Here is a 21686-nt window from a genome sequence, read left to right on the forward strand (position 1 = left end):
CTGGTTAATTGTTCTCACTGTCAGGAAATTCCTTCTCAGTTCCAGCTTGATTCTCTCCTCCTCAAATTTCCACACTTCCATCCACGGACATACTCAAACACACAGGCACACATACATGCAGTTCACAGGTTCGTCTCGTGTGTGAGAAGACATCAGTCATCGATGTGGCTGCTACATCTTTCCATCCCCGGGCTAATGCTCTGAGTCACTTAAACAGAATAGCAGACTCGGAAGGGACCCCAGAGGTCTTCTAGTCCAACCCCGATTCAGCAGGAAACCTATAGCAATTCCAGGCAAAAGGGCTGTCTGGTCTCTTCTTGAAAAGCTCCAGTGATGGAGCACCCACAACTTCTAGTGGCAAGCTGTTCCACTGACTAATTGTTCTCAGTGTCAGGAAATTCCTCCTTAATTCTGGGTTCTCTCCTCAAATCTTCATACTTCCATGCATGCACACACGCACAAACACACACATCTACACACATTTGGGTCCAACTGCGAGGGAGGCTTGCGGTGTTTGCTTTCTTCTTGCTGGACTTTGAAGTGCCAGAGAAGGGAAAGCGGGCCGAGCATTTGGGAAAAGGTTCACGGCCAAAAAAAGCTTACCTGGATTCAGCCAGATTGAAGTCAGCTGTGTCCCCTGATTTACACACAGGTGTACAGATGAGACTAAAACCTCAACCCACCACAAAGTCACAACCAAACCACTCCCTGCGATGCTCTTAATGAAAACGATGTGTAGCTACCACCTGAGGGGGGGGGTCTTCCCACCTGCATGCTGCCTTATGGAGGTCCGTCTCCCCCCCCCCCACTTGTCCTAAAGGGACCAAAATGGGGGTGCATGGAGCCTGGGGACAAGGCTGTTCCCCAAGATAAACCATCCCTGACCAAGGAGAGATTCAACCTGGCAACTAGGAGGAATTTCCTGACGGTGAGGACAATCCACCAGTTGCCTTCGGACGTTGTGGGAGCTTCATCCCTGGAGGCTTTCAAGAAGAGACTGGAGTGCCCTCTGTCAGGAATGGTGCAGGGTCTCCTCCTTGGGCTGAGGGGGGTTGGGCTAGATGACCTCCAAGGTCCCTTCCAACTCTTGTTATTCTGTTACCTGTCTGATGCAGGTGTTTTCGGGGAGGGGGTTGCTGGACCATTCTTCTCTTGGCCAGACCCGGCCGAGGTGGCCACTTGGAGGAGATGGCCTGGGCAGTGGCTGCTGAAGGGGCAAAGGCTGGGGCGGGGGGGACACCCTGGCCGGCCTCAGACTGTTGTGGTGAGGGGCTCAGTCGCTGGATGCTGACCTTCTGATCTCTTCCCAGGTGGGCCTCCAAAACTTCCTCTCTTGCTAGACCAGGTAGAACAGGGGAATCTACCTGGAGGAAAGATCTCCAAAGGAAACCAAGGGGGAAGCCATCAACGGCTCAATGGCTCCACCTGTGGGACAGGTGAGCTTCAACTGAATGTGCCAGTGTTGGGCCTGCAAGGACTCCCTCCCCAGCCCCCGATGGTCCCCACCTTGTCTTCCAGGTGGTCCTCGACTTACAACAGCTCATTTAGTGACCGTTTGAAGTTACAATGGCACTTAAAAAAAAGTGACTTATGGCAGTTTCTCACACTTACGACCCTTGCAGATCCCTGTGGTCACGTGATTTACATCTGGATGCTTGACCACTGACTCGCGTTTATGACGCTTCCAGCATCCCGGGGTTACGTGATCCCCTTTTGCAACCTCCTGACGAGCAAAGTCAATGGGGGAAACGATTCACTTAACAACCGCGTGACTACCTTAACACGTGCAGTGATTCGCTTAACAACCATGGCAAGAAAGGCCGTAAAAGGGGGAAAACTCACTTAACAACTTAGCAGCATAAATTTTGGGCTGAATTGTGGCTGTAAGTCAAGGACTATCTGTACTTTTAAGGTAGTCCTATTGGAGTTTCCCTAACAGAACAGCAAACAAAAATTATGATTTAATGATAAATGAATCCCTTCACTGAGTCACACACACACAATTGATAACCACCAGCTGGTTTCTCAGATCCACAGGAATAACAGCAACATACATTTTGGGCTGAACTGTGGTCGCAATTCGAGGACTACCTGGAAGGCAGACTTAGCCCCGAACAGCCATGAAGAGGGTTGAACTAAGGGCACTCTTCACTTTTTAAAATTTATTTTCTGTAAGCCGCCCGGAGTCCTTCGGGATTGGGCGGCCTATAAATTCATTAAATCAAATCAATCAAATCAAATCAACCCCATCCGTCATGACGTAGGACATGGTAGATCAGGAAATCTCCAAATTTCCCCACTTTGAAGAGGACTTGTGGACTTCGAGACTCCCAGAATTCCTCAGCCAGCCATAGGAGTCGAAGGCCACAAGTCCTCTTCAAAGTGGGGAAATTTGGAGACCCCCCATGCTCTAAAACAGCATTTTCAAACTTGGCAACTTTTCAGTGCTGGCTGAAAAGAATTTGAGAGGTGGGCTCCACCGGTGTGAAAGTTGCCAAGTTTGAAAATCGCTGCTCTGAACCAAGCCAATCGGGGTCCATTCCGGCCTCTAGAGTGGTGTGTGTGTGTGTCTCCAACCTTGTGGACTTCAACTCCCAAATTTCAATTCTAGGGTTTGAAGGCCACAAGCGGCCAAGGTTGGAGGCACCTGGTTGATACAATGGGCCGATCGCATTAACAATGTAATTACAAGGGGAAACGGATCCTTTTAAGAGTTTCTACTGAATTCGTTTCAGGATGTTTTCCTAAGTAAGATTTCCCCAAGTGTTCTGCTTGTTCCTAGAAGTTGTGTGTACCCCACTCTCCTGTCAGAGCTGAAGAAGCTTCTTGGATGAGAAGCAAAACTTCTTCCAAAGGAAAAACACAAGTTAAGTCCAGTTGCCACTTGAAAAAGCACCTTTGATTCATCACTGGAAGATTTTAAAGAGACCGGACAGCCCCTTGGCTGAAATGGGAGTCTCTCCTGCCCAGACCCTGCTCTTCTTCCACGTTCTAAATGCCTCCAATTGGCCAATAAACTCCTGACTCCGATTTGGACATTTACATCTCAAATTATTATATTTTATTCCAACTTCATTTTAAATCGTATTTTATCCAATTCCATTTTAAATTGCTTTTATCAAACTTTATTAATAATTTGTTTCGGGAACTCTGTACCTTGGTATGGCCCCAGGACTAATCAATAAATAAAGAACATATCAAGAATACATTTACACCTGGGGAAGTGGAAGCAATTTATCCTGGAATTCTGCTGGCTACGATAATCTCGCGTTTGATGCCGTGTGGTTGGATGTGACAAAAACAGATCATGCCAGACTAATCTTATTGCATTCTTTGACAATGTGACAAAATTAGTGGGCCAGAGGAATGCCGTCGATACAATTTACTTGGACTTCAGTATGGCATTTGATAAGGTAGACCATAACCGGCTACTAGATAAAGTAGAAGAATGTGGGTTGGACAGCATCACCACCAGATGGATTCGTAACTGGCTGACCAACCACACTCAACGTGTAGTCCTCAATGGAACCGCATCTACATGGAGGGAAGTATGCAGTGGGGGACCCCAAGGCTCTGTTTTGGGCCCAGGACTCTTCATCAATGATTTGGATGAGGGAATAAATGGGGAACTCATCAAATTTGCAGATGACACCAAGATGGCACGAATAGCCAACACTCCAGAAGATTTAAGGCTTAAGATACAGAAGGATCTTGACAGATGTGAACATGGGGCACTATCTAATAAAATGAAATTCAATGTTGAAAAGAGTAAGGTTCTACATTTAGGCAAGAAAAACCAAAGGCATAGGTATAGTAGAGCCAAGGTGGCGCAGTGGTTAAATGCAGCACTGCAGGCTACTGCTAGATCAGCAGGTCAGCGGTTCAAATCTCACCGGCTCAGGGTTGACTCAGCCTTCCATCCTTCCGAGGTGGGTAAAATGAGGACCCAGATTGTTGGGGGCAATATGCTGACTCTCTGTAAACCGCTTAGAGAGGCCTGAAAGGCCTATGAAGCGGTATATAAGTCTACTGCTATATTGCTATATAGTACATGTGGTACCTTGCTCAACAGTAGTTAACTATGATAGAGATCTTGGAGTCCTAGTGGACAACCATTTAAATATGAGCCAACCGTGTGCAGCAGCTGCCAAAAAAGCCAACACAGTTCTAGGCTGCATAAACAGACGGAGAGAATCAAGATCACGTGAAGTGTTTATACCACTTTATAAGGCCTTGGTGAGGCCACACTTGGAATACGGCATCCAGTTTTGGTCACCATGATGTAGAAAAGATGTGGAGACTCTGGAAAGAGTGCAGAGAAGATGCTTAGGGGACTGGAGGCCAAAACATATGAAGAACGGTTGCAGGAACTGGGTCTAATGAAAAGAAGGACATGGGGTGACACAACAGCAGTCTTCCAATATCTCAGGGGTTGCCCCAAAGAAGAGAGAGTCAAACTATTCTCCAAAGCACCTGAGGGTAGAATAAGAAGCAATGGATGGAAACTAATCAAGGAGAGAAGCAACTTAGAACTAAGGAGAAATTTCCTGACAGTTAGAACAGTTAATCAGTGGAACTCCTTGCCTCAAGAAGTTGTGAATGCCCAACACTGGAAGTCTTTAAGAAGATGTTGGATAGCCATTTGTCTGAAACGGTATAGGGTTTCCTGCCTAGGCAGGGGGTTGGACTAGAAGACCTCCAAGGTCCCTTCCAACTCTGCTATTGTATTAAATGTGCCAAATACGATGACAAAATGCCAGACAACACAGGCTAATAAAACCGCTGAGCGGGAGACCCCCGTCAATTTGTCTGCGGTGGAAACTCGGGGTGCACAACTGACGTCCAAACGGCACAAGGGCGGCCATTTCTGCCACTCAGAATCAAAAACAAAAAACCCAACCTCTTGGCTCTACGGTAAGAATTTATTTGAGCGCTTCCAGCGTTATTGTGGAAGGAAATAAAAATCACTACACAATTTTAATAGCCTGCTTCTCGAAGGAAGCGAAGTGAATACGGCATGAAAATCTTCAAAAGGAACCAAGTAAAAACGAAACAAAACCAGGAACGGAACACAAAAAAAAGCAACTGGACCCTAAATGAAATTCTGCGGAGGCACTTCCCGTCTTCCCATCACGTTAAACTCTCTTTTTCCGTATCTTCTTTTTCTTTCTCCTCCGCTGGGCTCTTGACCATGAATTTCTGAAAAAGATGGGGAAAACCTTTGCTTTATGACAAATTATAAGAGGGGTTCAGGGTTTATTTTTTTCCCAAAGGCTAATCAGTTGCCCCGTTTTTGAGAAAGTTGTTATCTTTTTCTATCATTTTTATCTGCACTCTTCTAAGTGTGACACCAAGGCTTGTGCACAAAAACTTCAGGGATCTAAGAAAGGAGAGTATCTGCAGCTCAGGATTGACAAGAGGGGTCTTGGGTGCCCTCTGAGCTTGGGGGTTTCCTTACAGACGTTTCATGACCCAACTAAGGAATGTCATCAGTGCCAGAAGGGGGTACGGTTTGCAGGGAGGAGGGGTGGGTGAGGTCCTTGGTGGTCTCTGAGCTTGGTGGTTTCCTTGCAAGAGGCTTCATGACCCAAACTAGGTAACATCATCAGTGCTAGTGTCAGCTGCTAAAGTTGTCATGGTGAGGGAAGGGGGGAAGAGCACATTCCATGCATAAGGTCGTATCTCAGATGACTGCAGCAGGCTTGGGAGGGGTGCACCTCATTGGGGAATATGATTTATGACACAGAGGAGAGGAGAGGAACAGGGGTAAAGGTCAGCTCAAAGCTCAGCTCTGACTGCGGAAAGGCCTTGCCTAATGGCGCTCCTGATAAATGTCTGGCTTTGTATTGAAACTTGGCTCAATACTCATGAATAGGGCATTTTTAGGAAACCTGACAGCGAGGAGTGTGGTTTGCAGTCCGTTTCTTTTCTACTGGCTTGACTGTCAGTGTTGGTGGGGGCCGTCTTGGGCTGTTGGCTTCTCTGCCAGTTTCCTGGTTGGGGTATTGTTGACGTGATTGTTGGTCTGATGTTCACCGTTAGTAGTTCATTTATGCTGGTCTGGCTGATGACTGCAGGGGGGAGGTGCTGGGCTCTTTTTGTTCAGGGCTCTACATTAATGGTGGCCTTATTCTCAGGCCCTTCCCCAAGGATCCCTAGGACGGAGTCTGCTTTTTCAAAACTACCACAGAGTCATCCTGCCCACTGCACAGTCCGCGAGGGCAGGGGTCTCCAACCTTGGTCACTTGAAGACTTGTGGACTCCCAACTCCCAGAATCCCGCAGCCAGCCACGCTGATCCCTGGGGCATCAAAAGCTTTTTTCCCTAGCAAGTGCAGTTTAGAGCTCACCCACAGATGCTGAGGACAGGCCTTCCTCTCTTCCAAAGCGATTCACACTTACTTGAACCCCTGGACCCCCAAACTGGGTCATTAGTGCTGATGTTACCTAGTTCGGGTATTGAAGCCAAGCCCGGACTCCGCTTTTAGACTCTCTCCTCTGTGTGTGGTGTGATTTGGGGCCTCCACACACCCTCTGCAGCTCCCCACCCCACCACTGGTCCATTGTGATGCGAGAGTGAGTCGGTTCCCCGATCAGTAAGGGTTTGGGAAATGGCTTAAGAAGCAAGAGCTGCCATTCACCAGTTTAGAGAAGGTGGCAAGAAAGAAAATGGGGAAACTTCTGATTGAACACATGGATGGGGGGAAACACAGGTAGTCCTTGACTGACGACAGTTCATTTAATGACCGTTCAGTTACAACAGCCCTGGGAAACAGCAGTGGAAAAGGGGACTTTATGACCTTTTACCAGCTGCAACCCTTCTTTGCAGCATCCCCAGGCTCACGTGATCTACACTGGATGCTTGACGGCTGGTTCATAGTTACGACGGTCACAGTGTCCCGGGGTAATTTTGGGACCTTCTGACAAAGTCAATGGGGGAAGCCCGATTCACTTAACATCCCAAGTTACTAACTTAACTGCTTCAGTGATTCACTTAACATCCGTGGCAAGAAAAGTTGTAAAACGGGGCAGAATTCACCCAACAAATTTCTCACTTAGCCACATAAATGTTGGGCTCAATGGTGGTCATAAGTCGAGGACTAGCTGTGGTTCCTGGGATCCTTTGAGCCTCCCGGCTTTCTCCTTGATCTCCTTTCCTGCCACAAAGACCCCGGAAGAATCTCTTGTGTGGGGAGGATCCTTGGAATGGGATCCACTGGTTTTCGCCCAAGGACCCAGCAGCATTCCTCCCCAGGGCCCCTGCAGGAAGGGCAGGATTCGCACCCTGCTCCCCCGTTTCACCCTTGGGGCTCCTTGCCCCGGTGGAAAAGCAGTACCTCCATGTTCTGCTGGTGGAGGGGAGTCTGGCAGTGGCTCTTCATGGAGGCTTCATCCACACAGAAGCAGGAGCAGATCTGACAAAAGAAGCCGGCTTTGGGGACAAGGAAGTCTAAATCTAGAAGAGCCCAAAACAAAGAAATTCTCTATTAACAAGGACTAGTTCAGTTCATCCTTTCATCTCCATCTCCCTCCCTCCCTCCCTCCCTCTTCATCCATTCATCTATCATATCTCCCCCCCATCCATCTGTGTCTATCTATCTGTTCTCTATGATATCTATCCACTCTCTAGCCATCCATCTACCCATCTCTCCCTCTCATCTATCTATCTATCTATCCACTCCATCTATCTATCTATCTATCCATCCATCCATCCATCCACTATCTATTCATCTTCTATCATATTCTCCCCCTCTCCTCTATCTATCTATCTATCTATCTATCTATCTATCTATCTATCTATCTATCTATCCATCCATCCATCCTCTATCTATTTATCTATCATATCTTTCCCCCCTCATCCATCTGTCTGTCTGTCTATCTAACTGTTCTCTATGATATCTATCTTCTCTCTATCCATCTCTATCCATCTCTCTCTCTCATCTATCTATCTATCTATCTATCTATCTATCTATCTATCTATCTATCTATCTATCCATCCATCCATCCATCCATCCATCCATCCATCCTCTATCCATCTATCCTCTATCATATTCTCCCCCCTCTCCTCTATCTATCTATCATCTATCTATCTATCTATCTATCTATCTATCTATCTATCTATCTATCTATCTATCTATCTATCTATCCATCCATCCATCCATCCATCCATCCATCCATCCATCCATCCTCTATCCATCTATCCTCTATCTATTCATCTTCTATCATATTCTCACCCCTCTCTCATCTATCGATCTCTAGTTCGTTTGCTGCCCATCTCACCACAAGGCTATCTAAACAGAGCAAGAAAGCGTCTTGATGCTTATTTTTAATCCCCTCCCTAATTTTTCCCTCACTTCCATTATTTCCTAAACCAAGAAATGCCAGACAGGGATACGCAAAGCGCCATTCTCCTCCCACTTCCGCTCCCTGGCCTCAGGGTTTGGGGGACGCTTCGGAGCACCCTAACTGCCTACGGTCTTTGAAGGGAGGGAGAAACATGCAGAAAGCCAGGACTTTTTCCTAACTCGATCTCAAGGCAAATGGACAAAGTTAAACCCATGCTTGGATTCTCCAAGCGGCGCACAGGAGACCCCGCTCTTAACTGCTCAGACATCAGTACTGAGTTCAAAGTACAGCGAAGACAAACAAGCTGCCATTCTCGGCAAGTGACCTCGGCTGAACCCTGAAGGCCACCATAAGGGTTTCCTTTCAGCGTCTGCTGCCCCAAAGGCTTACCTTTCAGCTGGCTTGGAGCCTTCGGTTTCTCCGAGGAATCTGTTTTTCTCTGTTTACTTTCTGGTTCTTCACTTTTGGATTCCATCCGATCTACAACAGCGACGTTCAGATTAGGAAAGATGGTAACTGACCCCATGCTGCCATTGTGCCACGCTCTTTCCATACATGGCCAGTGGCTGCCCACCCGCCCGCCCGCCTGCAGGAGGTGACCAGGCTGGGCCCGAGGGAGGGGTCAAGCATATCATCAGTCCGGAGTCCCTTTGTGCCCACAAGAGATCCAAGCCCAGCCCACCTTGAATTCCCCTGACCCTGGTTCTTGTAGAGTGTTCTCGTGTAATAAATGCACCCCTTTTCATTTATGCTTGACTTCTTACTTGCTCCTCCAAGGTTCAGATTTATTGATTTATCTAGGAAATGTATCTGGCCGCCCACTCACTCTGGACGGCTTCACAAAAAATGAAAGCCCCATATGCAGTCATGGCAAAAGCAATAAGCCCCCATATCCCAATCAAGGAACCATCAACTCGGACAAATAAGCTAGCAGTAAACAAAAAACAAAGACAACCAGCCCAAGGAGCCACCAAGGCCATCAGTGTGGCAGGCAGGCCGAAAGAAGAGAAAAGCCCACAGCAATCCGTCAAGAGAGGATGGGCTCCCTCCCACTCGGGGTTCCCCAAGCCCATTGGCAGGACCTTGTGAAAGGGGGTCCAAGTGGGGGCCAGACTAATCTCTGTGAGGATGATGTTCCACAGGGAGGGGGCCACCACAGAGAAGGCCCTTCTTCTGGGTCCTCCTAAAAGAGACGGGGCCAGTAACGTCCCCTGCCTCCCCTCTCTGGTGGGTCAGGTGGATGGATGCCACTGGGGAAAGAGGGGCCTTTCAAATAACCTGCTCCCAGGCCATGAAGGCTTGGAAGGCGACAACCAGCACCTTGAATTGCACCTGGGTCAATTTGGCAGCCAGTGCAGCTCCCGCGGGAAAGGCAACACAGGCACCTGCACTGGGCCTGCACAAAACCATGCGGGCTGCTGCATTTTGAAGCAACAGGAGCTTCCGGATACTTTCCAAGGGCAGCCCCAGGTAGAGTGAGTTGCAAGAGATGCTGCGCTGCTTGGCAAGAGCAACGGCTGCAGCCGTGAGGGCAGAGCCACGAATGGGGCCAAGCATGGGCCATGGTGCTACCCCCCCTCTCCCTCTGGTTCCTACCTCTGCAAGGCTTTTCGCAGGGCTGCAAAGGATCGGCCTCACTGCCCTTTCCCAAGGCCACATCAGAGCTCAGCTCAGGATTCTGGGCAGCTGCTTTGGGTGCCGCCTGTGGTTCTCCAGCTGCCATGCCCTCTGTGGAAATCCCTGGGCTCGGGGGTGGTATCGCTACAGCGTCTCCCTTCCTCTCCTCCTCTGAAGTGGCCGCTGGGCTTCCTTCCACCTCCGTTTCGGTTGCTTCAGGCGCAGCGTCCTCTGCAGGCCTCGCCCCGTCGCCTGTCAGGACAGAAATCTCAATAGATTGGGGTCTTTTTACTTGGAGCGCTTAATATGGCCGCCCGTCTTTCAGCCAACTCTCCCAATCCAAAAACCATATAAAACCACGTTGGAAGAGGAGATTTGTAGCTCGGGGCTGAACTGTGGGGCCTTGGTACAGGAGGAGTCCAGGAGGAACCCCAAGGCAAAGGCTGGGTCTGTATGGGGCAGAGGCACCCCTCCCCCCCATCCAGAACAAAGGAGTTTAAAGTCCCGGATCGTGAAGCTTCCTGCACCCAAGGCCGTTTCGTTCGGCCAAAGGCTGCTGTCCCTCATCCAGTCCCTCACAGCCTCCAGGACTTCCCTGCATTTAAAACCTGGAATGGCCAAAACCTTTGATTGTGCTGAACCAAGGCTACCATATTTTTCAGAGTATAAGATGCTCCGAAGTATAAGACGCCCCTAGCTTTTGGGGAGGAAAACAAGGGGGGGAAATCTACTTCTGCCTCCCAGCAATTTGCCTTCTTGCAACAAACAGCAAACAATACAGAAGATATGCACTGTTTGTGGTGTTACATTTCAGACTATACTTCTACAGATGCTGTTAAAATTGACGTGGCTTTCTGGAAGTATACATTATTCTCTGCTGTTTAAAAGGAGATACAACAGCACTGGGCCTCTTCAGGCGAAGCATTTATTTTAAAAAGCTTCTTCATTTTGTTAAGTTTGTCTAGAACAAGAATAAAACAGTCTTTAAAAAATAAGACTAATAATTTGAACATTCTACAGGCATTTATAGTTATTGACTGACTTCTTTGCAGCAAACAGCCTGATTAGCACAAGAAAAAAAAATCTGCCACTGCCTCCCAGCAATTTGCCTCCTGGAGCAAACAGCAAGTTTCACTTTCAGTTTCTCAAGTTTCACTTTCAATGGCTGCAGGGATTGCTATAGCCCATTGCTGCCTCCAAAACCCCCATTTTCTCTCTTTGCTACAAGGAGGTAAATTGCTGGGAGGCAGAGGCCAAAGGGGGGAGGGGGGGTACATTCGGTGTATAAGATGCACCCAAATTTTCACCCTCATTTGAGGGGGGGGGAGGTGCGTCTTACTCAGAAAAATATGGTAATCCAGAATGGATTTGGCTGAGGTCCTGGACATGACACTTTTGTTTATTTTCCTTTTTCCTATTTCCAATCATGTGCAAATAAAGAGGCGGCTTCGGAGCCTTCTGAGGTATTACAGGTAGTCCTCGGCTTAGGACTACAATTGAGCCCCAAATGTCTGTCGCTAAGTGAGATGTTTGTTGAGCTTTGCCCCCTTTTACAACCTTTCTTGTCATAGTTGTTAAGTGAAGTTAGTAACATGGGCTTGTCCTGACTTCCCGGTTGACTTGGCTTGGCCACAAAAGGGGATCACGTGACCTGGGACACTGCAGCCATCATAAATACGAGTCAGTTGCCAAGAAAGTCTGAATCTTCATCACGTGACCGGGGGGAGATGCTGCAACGGTCGTAAGTGTGGAGAACCATAGGTCAGTTTTTCCAGTGCCGTTGTAACTACGAACAGTCGCTAAACGAACTGTTGTTAAGGACTACCTGTATACAAATGGGGGGGGAGGGCAAGGAGTTGTGATCTTCTATCTGATCCATTAACCAACCCCAGTAAGGCTCGCCCCAATCAGACAGCCACCCCCCCAAAAAAAAGGGGGTGCAGTGTTTCTTTACAGTAGCAACAGCCCTGAGATTTATATACCGCTTCACGGTGCTTCTACAGCTCTAAGCGGTTTACAGAGTCAGCATATTGCACGCACACCCCCCAACCACAGGGTCGACACCTGCTACGTGTCAACTCGCAAAGCACCCTTGGCCTGCTCTCGAGTTGCCATAGGCAAGAAGGGGGGAAAACTGATGGAGCAGCACAAACACATTCCACGCATACTTTTCTCAAGGCTGTGTCCTAAGTTACCTACAACAGCCGGAGGGGCGTGATCACTACAGCCCCGACCCTTGGAGAATGTGATTTATGACACACCCTGGGGAGGGAGGGGGGAAACAGGGTCATAATTGGGCCGTAAATTACATGGGGTCAGAGCTGGCTTCACTTGGGTGTGCGCTGCACAGGTTGCTCTTAATAAGTAATTGAATTTATTTTGAAGCTTGGCTCGAGGCTCATGATTTAATTATGGTATGCCTCAGAACCATGACACCACGCAAAGGCACCCTTACCGAGCGGTTGCTGCTCCTCTTGGGAGTCGCTTCCCTTGCTGCAAGGCTGCTCCTTCTGGTTCTCTACCGGCTCTGCAGAGAGAAGGGGCACCTTTAGACTTCCGGTCTGCTCCTCAACGAGTTTTCGCTGCTTCTTGGAGGGCCTCTCCACCTCGAGGCCGACCCGCTTCCTATCTGTCCGCAGCTGCTTGCAACCGGCGTCAGATTCGGTGAGTGTCTCCGTTTGCTCCACGTCTTTTCCTTCCTCCTTTTCTTTACACTCTAGCTCAATCTTTTCCCTGGGCAGCTCTACCTCCTCTTCCAGGGGCTTCTCATTTTCAGGACCCCCCGGCTGGGCTGCAGATGCTTCACCCTCCAGAGGTTTACCCTGAACACTTTTCATCCGTTCTAACGGGGGGTTGACTGGAATTTTAAAGTTTTCTGATTCCGCAGAAGACTGGATGTTCTCGTCGGCTCTTTTCTCCGGTGCCGTTTTGGTCGCTCCTTCCAAATTTCTGCTGGCAGACGTGCCGGGTTTTTCTTCCTCCTCCTCTTCGCTGCCCACCTCGTCGACGGTAACAAAGCTAAACTCTTCTTTCAGGCGGTTGAAGTCTTCCAAGAAATCTTCATCATCTTCAGTCACTTCGTCTATAGTCATCAAGGGCTGGTCGTCGCTGTCTTCGTGAATCTCGTCCACCGTGACTAAAATGCTGGGATCGTCCGGGATCTGGGAAGAGAGAAAATCTCCGGCGTCTTCAACCCCTCCTTTCTCGTCTTCCTTGCAGCATTTGAGCACCTCCTCATCCTTCAAGTGGGAAAGCTGGTTCAAGGGAAGCTCTTCCACCTCTCCGATCTCATCCACTGTCACTAAAGGCTCTGTCTTGAGGTCCGGCTCGCTCTCCCCTGAAGCGAAAGCTCCCTTGGCTCCCTCCGGGAGAGTGACATCCTCTTGCTCGGAGATCTCGTCCAAAGTGACCAGCGACTGGGGATCTTTAATATCTTCATCGATCAGCTCCTCCTCTTCGTTCACTTCGTCAACCGTGACCAGTCCCTGGGCGTCGTCGGTCATGGCTTCCAAGCTCAGAAGGTCCGCCTGGCCCATCCCGCCTTCGTCTTCTCCGATTTCATCCAAGGTCACGAAGGAGACCTCGCTCTCGGCCGCGACCAACCCCTTGCCTTTCTTCCTCTTGGAGCCTGGTTCGCAGGGAAGGTTCTTCTTTGGGGGGTCCTTCCTTTTGCCCCTTACGGGGTTCTTCCTAGGCTGAGGGGGCTCAGCTTCATCGACAACTTCATCCATGGTCACAAACTCGTCCAAATTAAATGGAAAAAGCTCCTCTTCCTACAGAAAGACAAAGGGGGGGGACCCAAAACCACCGTATTACATCATTTGATTTGTAAACGACTTAGAGACACATGTCATTATGGCAGATATCAGAAGACAAAAAAGAAAAAAAGGAAGCATGCAGGCAACGCAAGAGTCAGAGGATGCTTCGGAAGGACTGTACAACCTGTGGACTTCAACTCCCATAATTCCACAGGATGTAAAGTTGCCAGAGCTTGCTTAAGAGGGTGATCTAGAACGAAGGAGATCTTTCATAGGTTCAAAGAAGCAGATAAGCAGCTGGCTTGTCTTTTTGGAGTCTATTTCTGTGTCTATACATCCGTCCATCCAATCTATGTATCTATGTCTCCCTCTCCTCTCTCTTCCTCCCCCTCTCTCTCATTTGTGCCCATACCTGACATGAGTGACATCAAACTGGCCACGTCCCCCTCCAACGCCCCAAGTCAATACCACCCTGATGCAACCCTCAATTAAATCAAGTTTGACCCCCACCCCCGCCTAAAGTCCTTCCCACATCCCATTCCCCTGGGTTACAAGAAGAGTGTTCACTGACTCGCTCACCTCTTTGGGTTTAGGATTGTTTTTAGAGCTTCTGGTATTTCTCTCAGCGGACACCTGGGGGGGGGGGTGGAGAAATGGGAAGATGGTGAGCAATGAGGACAGCAGCCTCGTGAGCACAATTTATCATCAAAGAGGTGGCATTCTTTACACACTACAAGTTGAGACCGTGCCAATCGTTCTTAAGACCTGAGCATTCAGCGCACCAGTGGTTTTTACGGGTAACTTATCTGACTTCAGGATGGAGTCTACGCAAAACAGCCGGGATGCTGCACGAGAAGCCGCAGCTCGCAACGGGAGAATCTCAGGAACCGCCAGTGGAAGGAAGGAACAAACACCACGTGTCCGTTCAGAAATCTGCATCATGAAGAGCCGTCTCTTTCCTCCCTTCCGCCAAACGCCTCCAGGTTTAAGCCACTTCCGAACGCACCTCCCAACCGACGCTGCATGGCGCCAACCGGTTTGGTGGCGCCAAGTGCAGTAATCGCGTACAGGGAGGGGACAGGGACTCGTTCAAGGACTGGAAGAAGCGTCAAGGTTAGGGACCAGCCAGCGCTTTAATCCCCTCCTCACCTTATTGCCGCCGGTATCCCGCTTGAGGTTGGAGGATCTACTGTCTTGCTCTCGGCTCTGCTTGGGACTCCCCTTGGTCTCCGCCGGGGGGTCCTTGTCTTGCTGCGAGGAGCTCTTCCCACCACCTAACGCAACCACCACCACCGAACTCATGCTTAGTTTAGACTTGGCGCTATCTGGGATGCTGGACCGGACGTTTGCCGGCCTTTGCTGACTCACTGGTTTTGGCGACGGCGTCTTCTCAGCCGCCCCTTGGCTCTTGGCAGCTGGCTTGCTGGGCGGCTTTTTCTCTTTCCTTCGACCCGAAAGTCTGGTCTTGGGTGTGTTCAAAGCCTTGGGGGCAGGAGCGGCCTCTGTGTCGGCTACAGTCTCTGCCTCCTGCGCGCTCGCTGTGCAGGATTCCTCGGCTTCCGCTGGTCCCGGTCCTTTACCTTGCGGTGTCTTTGTCACAATTTCCTCGGGCTTCTGTACCTTGGCCTTCTCCTCTGGGGTCTCTTGCAGTTTGACTTCTTCAGCGCTTGAGGCCCAGTCTTTCGGGAGTTTCTCCAGGGTCACTTCAACCCTCTGCAGCAGCTGAGCCCTTCCCTTTACTTTCTCCTTCATTTCCGCCGCCACTGGCTCGGCTACCGCCGCACTCGCTTGGGAGGCGCTAGAGGCGCCCTCCAGCTCTTCCTCCACCTTCACCTTCACCTTGGGAGCAGGTGTCTCTGCTAAGCTGGTGGTGGGTTCGGTAGCATCTGCTTCTGGAGAAGCCAGCCTGTTACTGGACAGAGGATCAGCGCTTGGCGTTTCCTGCAGGGCAGCTTGGGTGGAGCCCGGCCCGAGGTCTGCCTTGGTCTCTTCCTCCGTGGCTGAGGCCGAGAGGGCTCCGGGGGTTCCTTCGTTTGCGTCACCGCGAAATTCTTCTGCTTTCCCTAATTCCTCCTTTGCCTTCTCTCCGTCAGGCAGAGGGGCCTTTCTCGGCAATTCCGGGTCAGAATGATCAGTCTTTTTTTCTTCCTTTACCAGAGCAGAGGAGGACAAAGTGCCGGCTTCTTCGGGTTTCAGGTCTGGAGACTCAAAATCCTGGCCTGTGCTTGGAGCTCCAAGCCCAAAGTCTTTTTTTAACGCTTCCGGGTCTTCTTTCAAGTCTTCCGTCTTCAGGGGCTGGGAAGCCGCTTCCCCTACCACCTTCTCGCTACCCAAGCGCTTAGTCTCTGTGTCTGGGATAGCCTCCGGATCAGACCCGCGGTCTTCCTTGGCCTCCGTGGGAGGAACAGCAGATGGGGGCACCACTCCTGATCCTTCGGGAATTGTTTTCAAGTCAGGGCTAAATGTATTTAAAAAAACAGAACAAATCAAGCTATGTTGAGAATGCCACAGTTATCAATTACTTCTTGATGCCAACGGCTGGGACCTCCTGAAGCTCTAATGGCTTAGGATGGGGAGATCTAACTTATTCTACTAACCTCGGTTTAAGCATGGGGGAAACGCTTCTAAGCTACCTACCATGATGGGAGGCAACCCTAAAGGGCTCCTCCGAAGCTCACTACACAGATGCCCTGGGTGACCCCGGAGCTGAGAAGATTAGAACTTAAGGCAGGGAGGAAAAAAACCCCACATACAACAAAATACACAAGAGAACTTGTGCTCGGATTGTGAACGAGTTAAACTGAGAACAGAAATGTTAATAATTTGTCCACAGGCTCAGCGGCCTGAGCCCAAATGAGTCAGGACACTTCCAAGGGGAACAGAAATATCCACGTGTAAAAGGGGATCCCAAGTGCCAGAAAGTTCCCAAGGAAACCTGAATTATGAGACAAATGTAGGGGATAATACTGCAGAGAAACATTTTCAAAAATATCAGCAGTTTCAACAGCCCTGGTTGAAAGCCTGTTTTGGTTTATTTGTTTCCCAACCGTTTTCAGCCAAATGCCTTCTGGAAAGCTCTAAGGAGATCTTCCATTCCCCACTCCCTCCCTTTGGGACAACCATCTGCCATTATCTCATGATTCCAAGGACAGTGTGGGTTATTTAGAGAAAGGGGATGGAGTCTTGATATCACTACAATAGATGATGACAGGACACTGAAACGGGATCATGGGCAGGAATTGTCGTTTGTAGGGCTGGCACAAGAAACACAAACCAGACAGAATAGTAGACAGTTGTGCATAACACCGCCCCCCCCCCCAAAAAAAACCCTTCAGTTCTCCTTAGAATCGGTAAAAGAATCAGACATGAACTGATTGATTGCAAGCTTCAGAGGCCTTTGTCATCACGGGAGAAGTTCTCGCAATCTTCTGCAAAAAATGATAAAGAGGGCAGAGTCCTGGAAAGCAGGGCCGATTTTAAAAGATCGAGATCTGGTCTCTAACAGAACTGCCAATCTCTGCTCTTTCAAATGAGGGTTGGCTTTTCCAACAGCCAGCAAAGAAGAAGACGATGACCACAGAAGGGTGGATTAAAGAGAAGTCAGACTGACTCCGTTCTGAACGAGATTCCAAAGCCGAATCAAAATCTGTTCAAGCTTTGGCTGGGACTTTTGAGCTGTGATCGCCCTTTCAATGACGTTGATATTCTAGGCACACTGTTCAATCCTGAGAGATACCCTTCCCAAACCAGCATCTTACATAATATAGGTGGAAAGGGACTGCAAGTGTTAACGATAAATAGCAGTCCTGCAAAAGCAGGTTTTTAAACTAAAGATTTCCAAAGATGAGTGCAAAATCCCCCTCCCTTTTTTTGCTTTTCACCAATAAAGTAAATAGCACTGAATTCCTTTTCTTCTGAAAAAAGGATGAAGACGTTGTTCAAAGTCCATTCAATCGCCTTAATCAAGGAGCATTATTGTTCATAAGCAACCTCCCAAGAATATTTCAAATAGCTTTCAAGGAATACGGGAATTGGACAATTCGCTTGGGAGAATGATATTTTAAGTGGGGGGGAAAAAACCTTGGGTGGTTGGGATGCCTTGCAAATCTGAAATCATTTGATAAAAACAAAGTATAACAAAACTAGGATTCATAAATAAGAAAGAAAACGTGCTGAAGATGTATGGGAAAACCAGAAAATAAAAATAAAAGTTGCAGGAACTTGACAAGTCCTCTTGATTTCAGGGAGCATTAAAGAGCTTGTTCCGCATTCGTGTTCTGACACTAAGGCTGCCCCTTCTCTTCGGACTACTGAGGAACTGAATGAAAAGGACAATCCACAGAGAGCAATAAAACAGAACCAATCTGTTTGGAAGTCAAAGGGCAGCATCCAACTTAACAGAATAACAGAGTTGGAAGGGACCTTGGAGGTCTCAAGCAGGAGACCCTAGATCATTTCAGACAAGTGCTTGTCCAGTCTCTTCTTTAAAACCTCCAATGATGGAGCTCTTGTTCTCAGCTCGAAATTCAGTTCATTGTTCAGTCATTTTGTTCTGCTTTCTTTGGCGGGAGGGGAGGGAGGGGATAGAGAGATGGGGCAGGGAAAAAAAATTCAGGACAGATGCCAGGTCCCCACATCGAGAAGAGGACCTGCTCATCCCGTCTGTGTCACCCATTGGTAATTGCTGGCAAATGCTGGAAAGGTTTCATCAAGCATGCCTGACCGACTACAAAGCCATAAATATGTTTCTCCGGGGTTTCCCAAAATTCTATTGATAAGAACAAGGCAAAAGAAAAATTAAGCTTTCTTTCTGTTTCCATGGCTTCCAATATTTTCTTACTTTCATCTGTAATCAGTGTAAGAAGCAGCATTTACAACAGGGTGTCCAACTTTGGCAACTTGGCAAGGCCGGCTGGGGAATTCTGGGAGTTGAAGTCCACAAGTCTTCAAGTTGCCAAGTTAGACACCCCTGCTTTATATAAGTTAACACGGAGGTTCTTCCATTTTAAATTGAAATGCCTAAAAAGAAAAGTTTAGAAAGTAACAGCTTTGGAATACCTAGCAGCCGTACTGTTCCCTCCCTTTGGCAGAACAGGCAAAAAGAGGCAATAAAAGATGGAACTGTTTATGGAGAGTCACCCCGGAGTGTAGCTGCTCCCGGTTTAACCCAGAAATCCAAGCATTTTCTGATGGGAAATACCGAGACATTTACAGGAGAAGGGACCAGAGTGCCCATATGCCAGTGCTCTCCATAGGCAACATGCAGAGACCATCAACTCCTCAAGAGGCTGGATGTGTAGAAGTAAGTACTCTAAAAACAGTATTTTATTAGTTGTGGTAAAATAAAATACACAAAACCTGCTCCAAATCTACATCATCATATAGTTAGCGAACACCACAGATATCGTTTCAAAGGTTCTGGTTGCCTGAAGTACATTTATTTTAAATGTGTATCTACAATATATAGATAGGCAAATTATATTTACGTATCTAAAGTAAACTAGGGAAGAGATGGGTTTGGGGTTACAAAAGACATTTTGAAAGGAAAATGTCCCTTTATTATGCATTAAAATATCTTTGTCCCCTTACTTCTTATAAATATATAAATTAAGTCCCAATACGACTATTTGAACATTGTGTTACCTCTCCTTTGAAGTGTTTTAACCTCTGAACGTAATTTAGCAGTTTGTTTGCAGAATTTAGAGGATGGCAGCCCAGGCTGTGACCTCCTGGGCTGCACTCAAACGGCTTGATAAAGTCACATATCCCAGGTCCCAAGTCAACCAACTTAGAAAAAAGAATCATGTTAACAGAAGGCATGAATAGGCACCAGGATTTAAAAAGCACTGGCATTCAAAAATGTGGGTCGGATACCCACGGTGACAGGTGGTGGTGGTGTCACTTCTCGGGGCTCACCTGTGTCCCAGGAACAAAACACAACCGAGACGAACATGCATGCATTGAAAAACCCATTTATTCTTTCATGCCAGGTGCAGAATGAGGCAAAGGAATGAGGGAAGGGGCGGGGGTTGGTTTTTAAAAGCCAGAATTCAAGGCTTAGCACAAAAAGGAAAAAAAAATAGAATTCTGTTTTGTTTTATTCGGTCACAATTGAAATCTCTGCCATCCCATCCCACACCTACCACCCTCTCACTCACCCACTCTCTCTCACACACACAAATACATGCACACCCTTTGGATATCAATGAAAAAATACCTCTCTTGGCCTGCTTCTTGCTTTTTCACTTCTTTTTTTACAGCATCAGCCTGTTAAAAAAAAAGTTCAGCTTTTTTGATATGCAAGAAACAGTATAATGACGTGACTGTCTTACATGGAAAAAAGCTGGAAAATCATTGGACATTCGTTAACAAATCCTGGTTATGAATTCTACAAGCTACATTCCACCCTGCCCAGATGGCAAATTTCCAGCCAAACACCCTTCACATGGCAACAACAAAACCCACCTAACACCTGTATACCAACACGCTGACATTAAAAATTGCAAGCATTCTCTGCATTCGGAGCCATCCTGAACATGAAGGGCTGCAAACGAATTCAAGTCAAAGAGGCTCAATAAAAAAAGACAACTTACAGCTGTAGGTTCTACTCTGGGCGAACGCGCAACGGTCAACTCCACTTCTCCCAAACTGTAAGGATACTTTTTTAAGAAGCGGCACATGGACGCTGCAGACTCGGCACTGTTCAGCTGGAAAATGGCCTTCAAAATTCAAAGGGCAGAAAATGAACATGGGAGGAGCTGAGTTTCTCCCAAGCGAACCTTGAAGGGGGGCGACTGCCTTCCCACCCACCCCTCGAAAGGAAAGCTTTGCGCGAGTCGGATGGGGCTCTTTAAAAGAGCGGCGGAGTTTTTCCAACTCTTGAAGAAGGTTTTTAAATATTCTCCCAAGCTGATGAGGAGCGTTCCTTGAAGCCGAGGGAGAGTCTATAACAGTAGTCCTCAACTTACAACCATTCATTTAATGGCCGTTTGAAGTAACAAGACTGAAAAACGTGGCTTATAGACCCCTTTTCTATTTATGACAGTTATAGTAGGGGTCCCCCAAACTTGGCCACTTTAAGACTTGTGGACTTGTGGACTTTAATTGGCTGGAGAATTCTGGGAGTTGAAGTCCACAAGTCTTAAAGTGGCCTCATTTGAAGACCTCTGGGTTATAGGGTCCTGGGGTCATGTGATCCCCTTTCGAAAAGCAAAGTCCATGAGGTGGCCAGATTCACTTCACAACCGTGTGACTAACTTAACAGCTGCAGTGATTTGCTTAACGACCGTGGCAAGGAAGGTTGTAAAACGGGGGGAAACCCACTTAACAACTTGTCTTGCTTAGCAGCAATGCACAAAAAAGCCGGCCCATGCAGTTATTGCTAAAAGCCATAAAAGCCACCCAGGGAATCTTCTCAATCCCTGGTTAGCCCCTGCTTGGAGTCAGATGCGGCTCAATGGAATTTGGGGGGGGGGGGGGGCACGTAGGGATTCTGGGCTGATTCCCCTCTCCACTCTGCCTCCCCCGGGTTCTGCCATTCTTCCTCAGCCTACAGCTATTGGCCTTTGTAGAAGAGAAGGGTCACCTTGTTCTTGTTGGTTATCACCATGTAATGATCCACTCGTCCAAAGCGAAGGCCGACGCAAAGGATTTCAAGCTCGGAGTAGCCCACATCCGGCAGGTTCCCCAGATGCACAAACTGGGTGTACAGAGTCTCCGTGTTCACCTGGGGAAAAGGGAAGGAGAGTACACGAAATGGGCAGGGGGTCTTTAATGCGACTCAGCTGACCCTTGCAAAGACTCCTTCCTCAGTATATACCGTATTTTTCCGTGTACAAGACAGTGCTTTTTCTTTCAAATGTGTACTTGAAAATGGAGGGGCGTCTTATACCCAGGAGGCAGAGAGGGGAAGGCCACACATGCCGGGTGAATCTCTATCTTATATGCAGCTCAGTGGTGGGTTGCA

General features: G+C 48.2%; 1 protein-coding gene across 2 annotated transcripts in view; it reads right to left on the bottom strand.

The window, feature by feature from the left end:
* Positions 1–4903: 4903 nt before the first annotated feature.
* Positions 4904–21686, bottom strand: part of ZNF638 (zinc finger protein 638) — a 45751-nt gene continuing 28968 nt past the window's right edge. For both annotated transcript variants that reach the window (XM_032224157.1, XM_032224158.1), the window contains 10 exons: positions 21306–21446; positions 20314–20439; positions 19938–19987; positions 14870–16178; positions 14300–14353; positions 12418–13735; positions 9942–10214; positions 8736–8825; positions 7337–7455; positions 4904–5199 (listed from right to left, as the gene is read on the bottom strand). In XM_032224157.1, coding sequence (XP_032080048.1) covers positions 5131–5199; positions 7337–7455; positions 8736–8825; positions 9942–10214; positions 12418–13735; positions 14300–14353; positions 14870–16178; positions 19938–19987; positions 20314–20439; positions 21306–21446 — 3549 coding nt within the window. In that variant the 3' untranslated portion in view covers positions 4904–5130. The remainder of the gene's footprint in view (positions 5200–7336; positions 7456–8735; positions 8826–9941; positions 10215–12417; positions 13736–14299; positions 14354–14869; positions 16179–19937; positions 19988–20313; positions 20440–21305; positions 21447–21686) is intronic.

Source organism: Thamnophis elegans, chromosome 9 (assembly GCF_009769535.1).
Source record: "Thamnophis elegans isolate rThaEle1 chromosome 9, rThaEle1.pri, whole genome shotgun sequence".
Taxonomy (NCBI): Eukaryota; Metazoa; Chordata; class Lepidosauria; order Squamata; family Colubridae; genus Thamnophis; species Thamnophis elegans.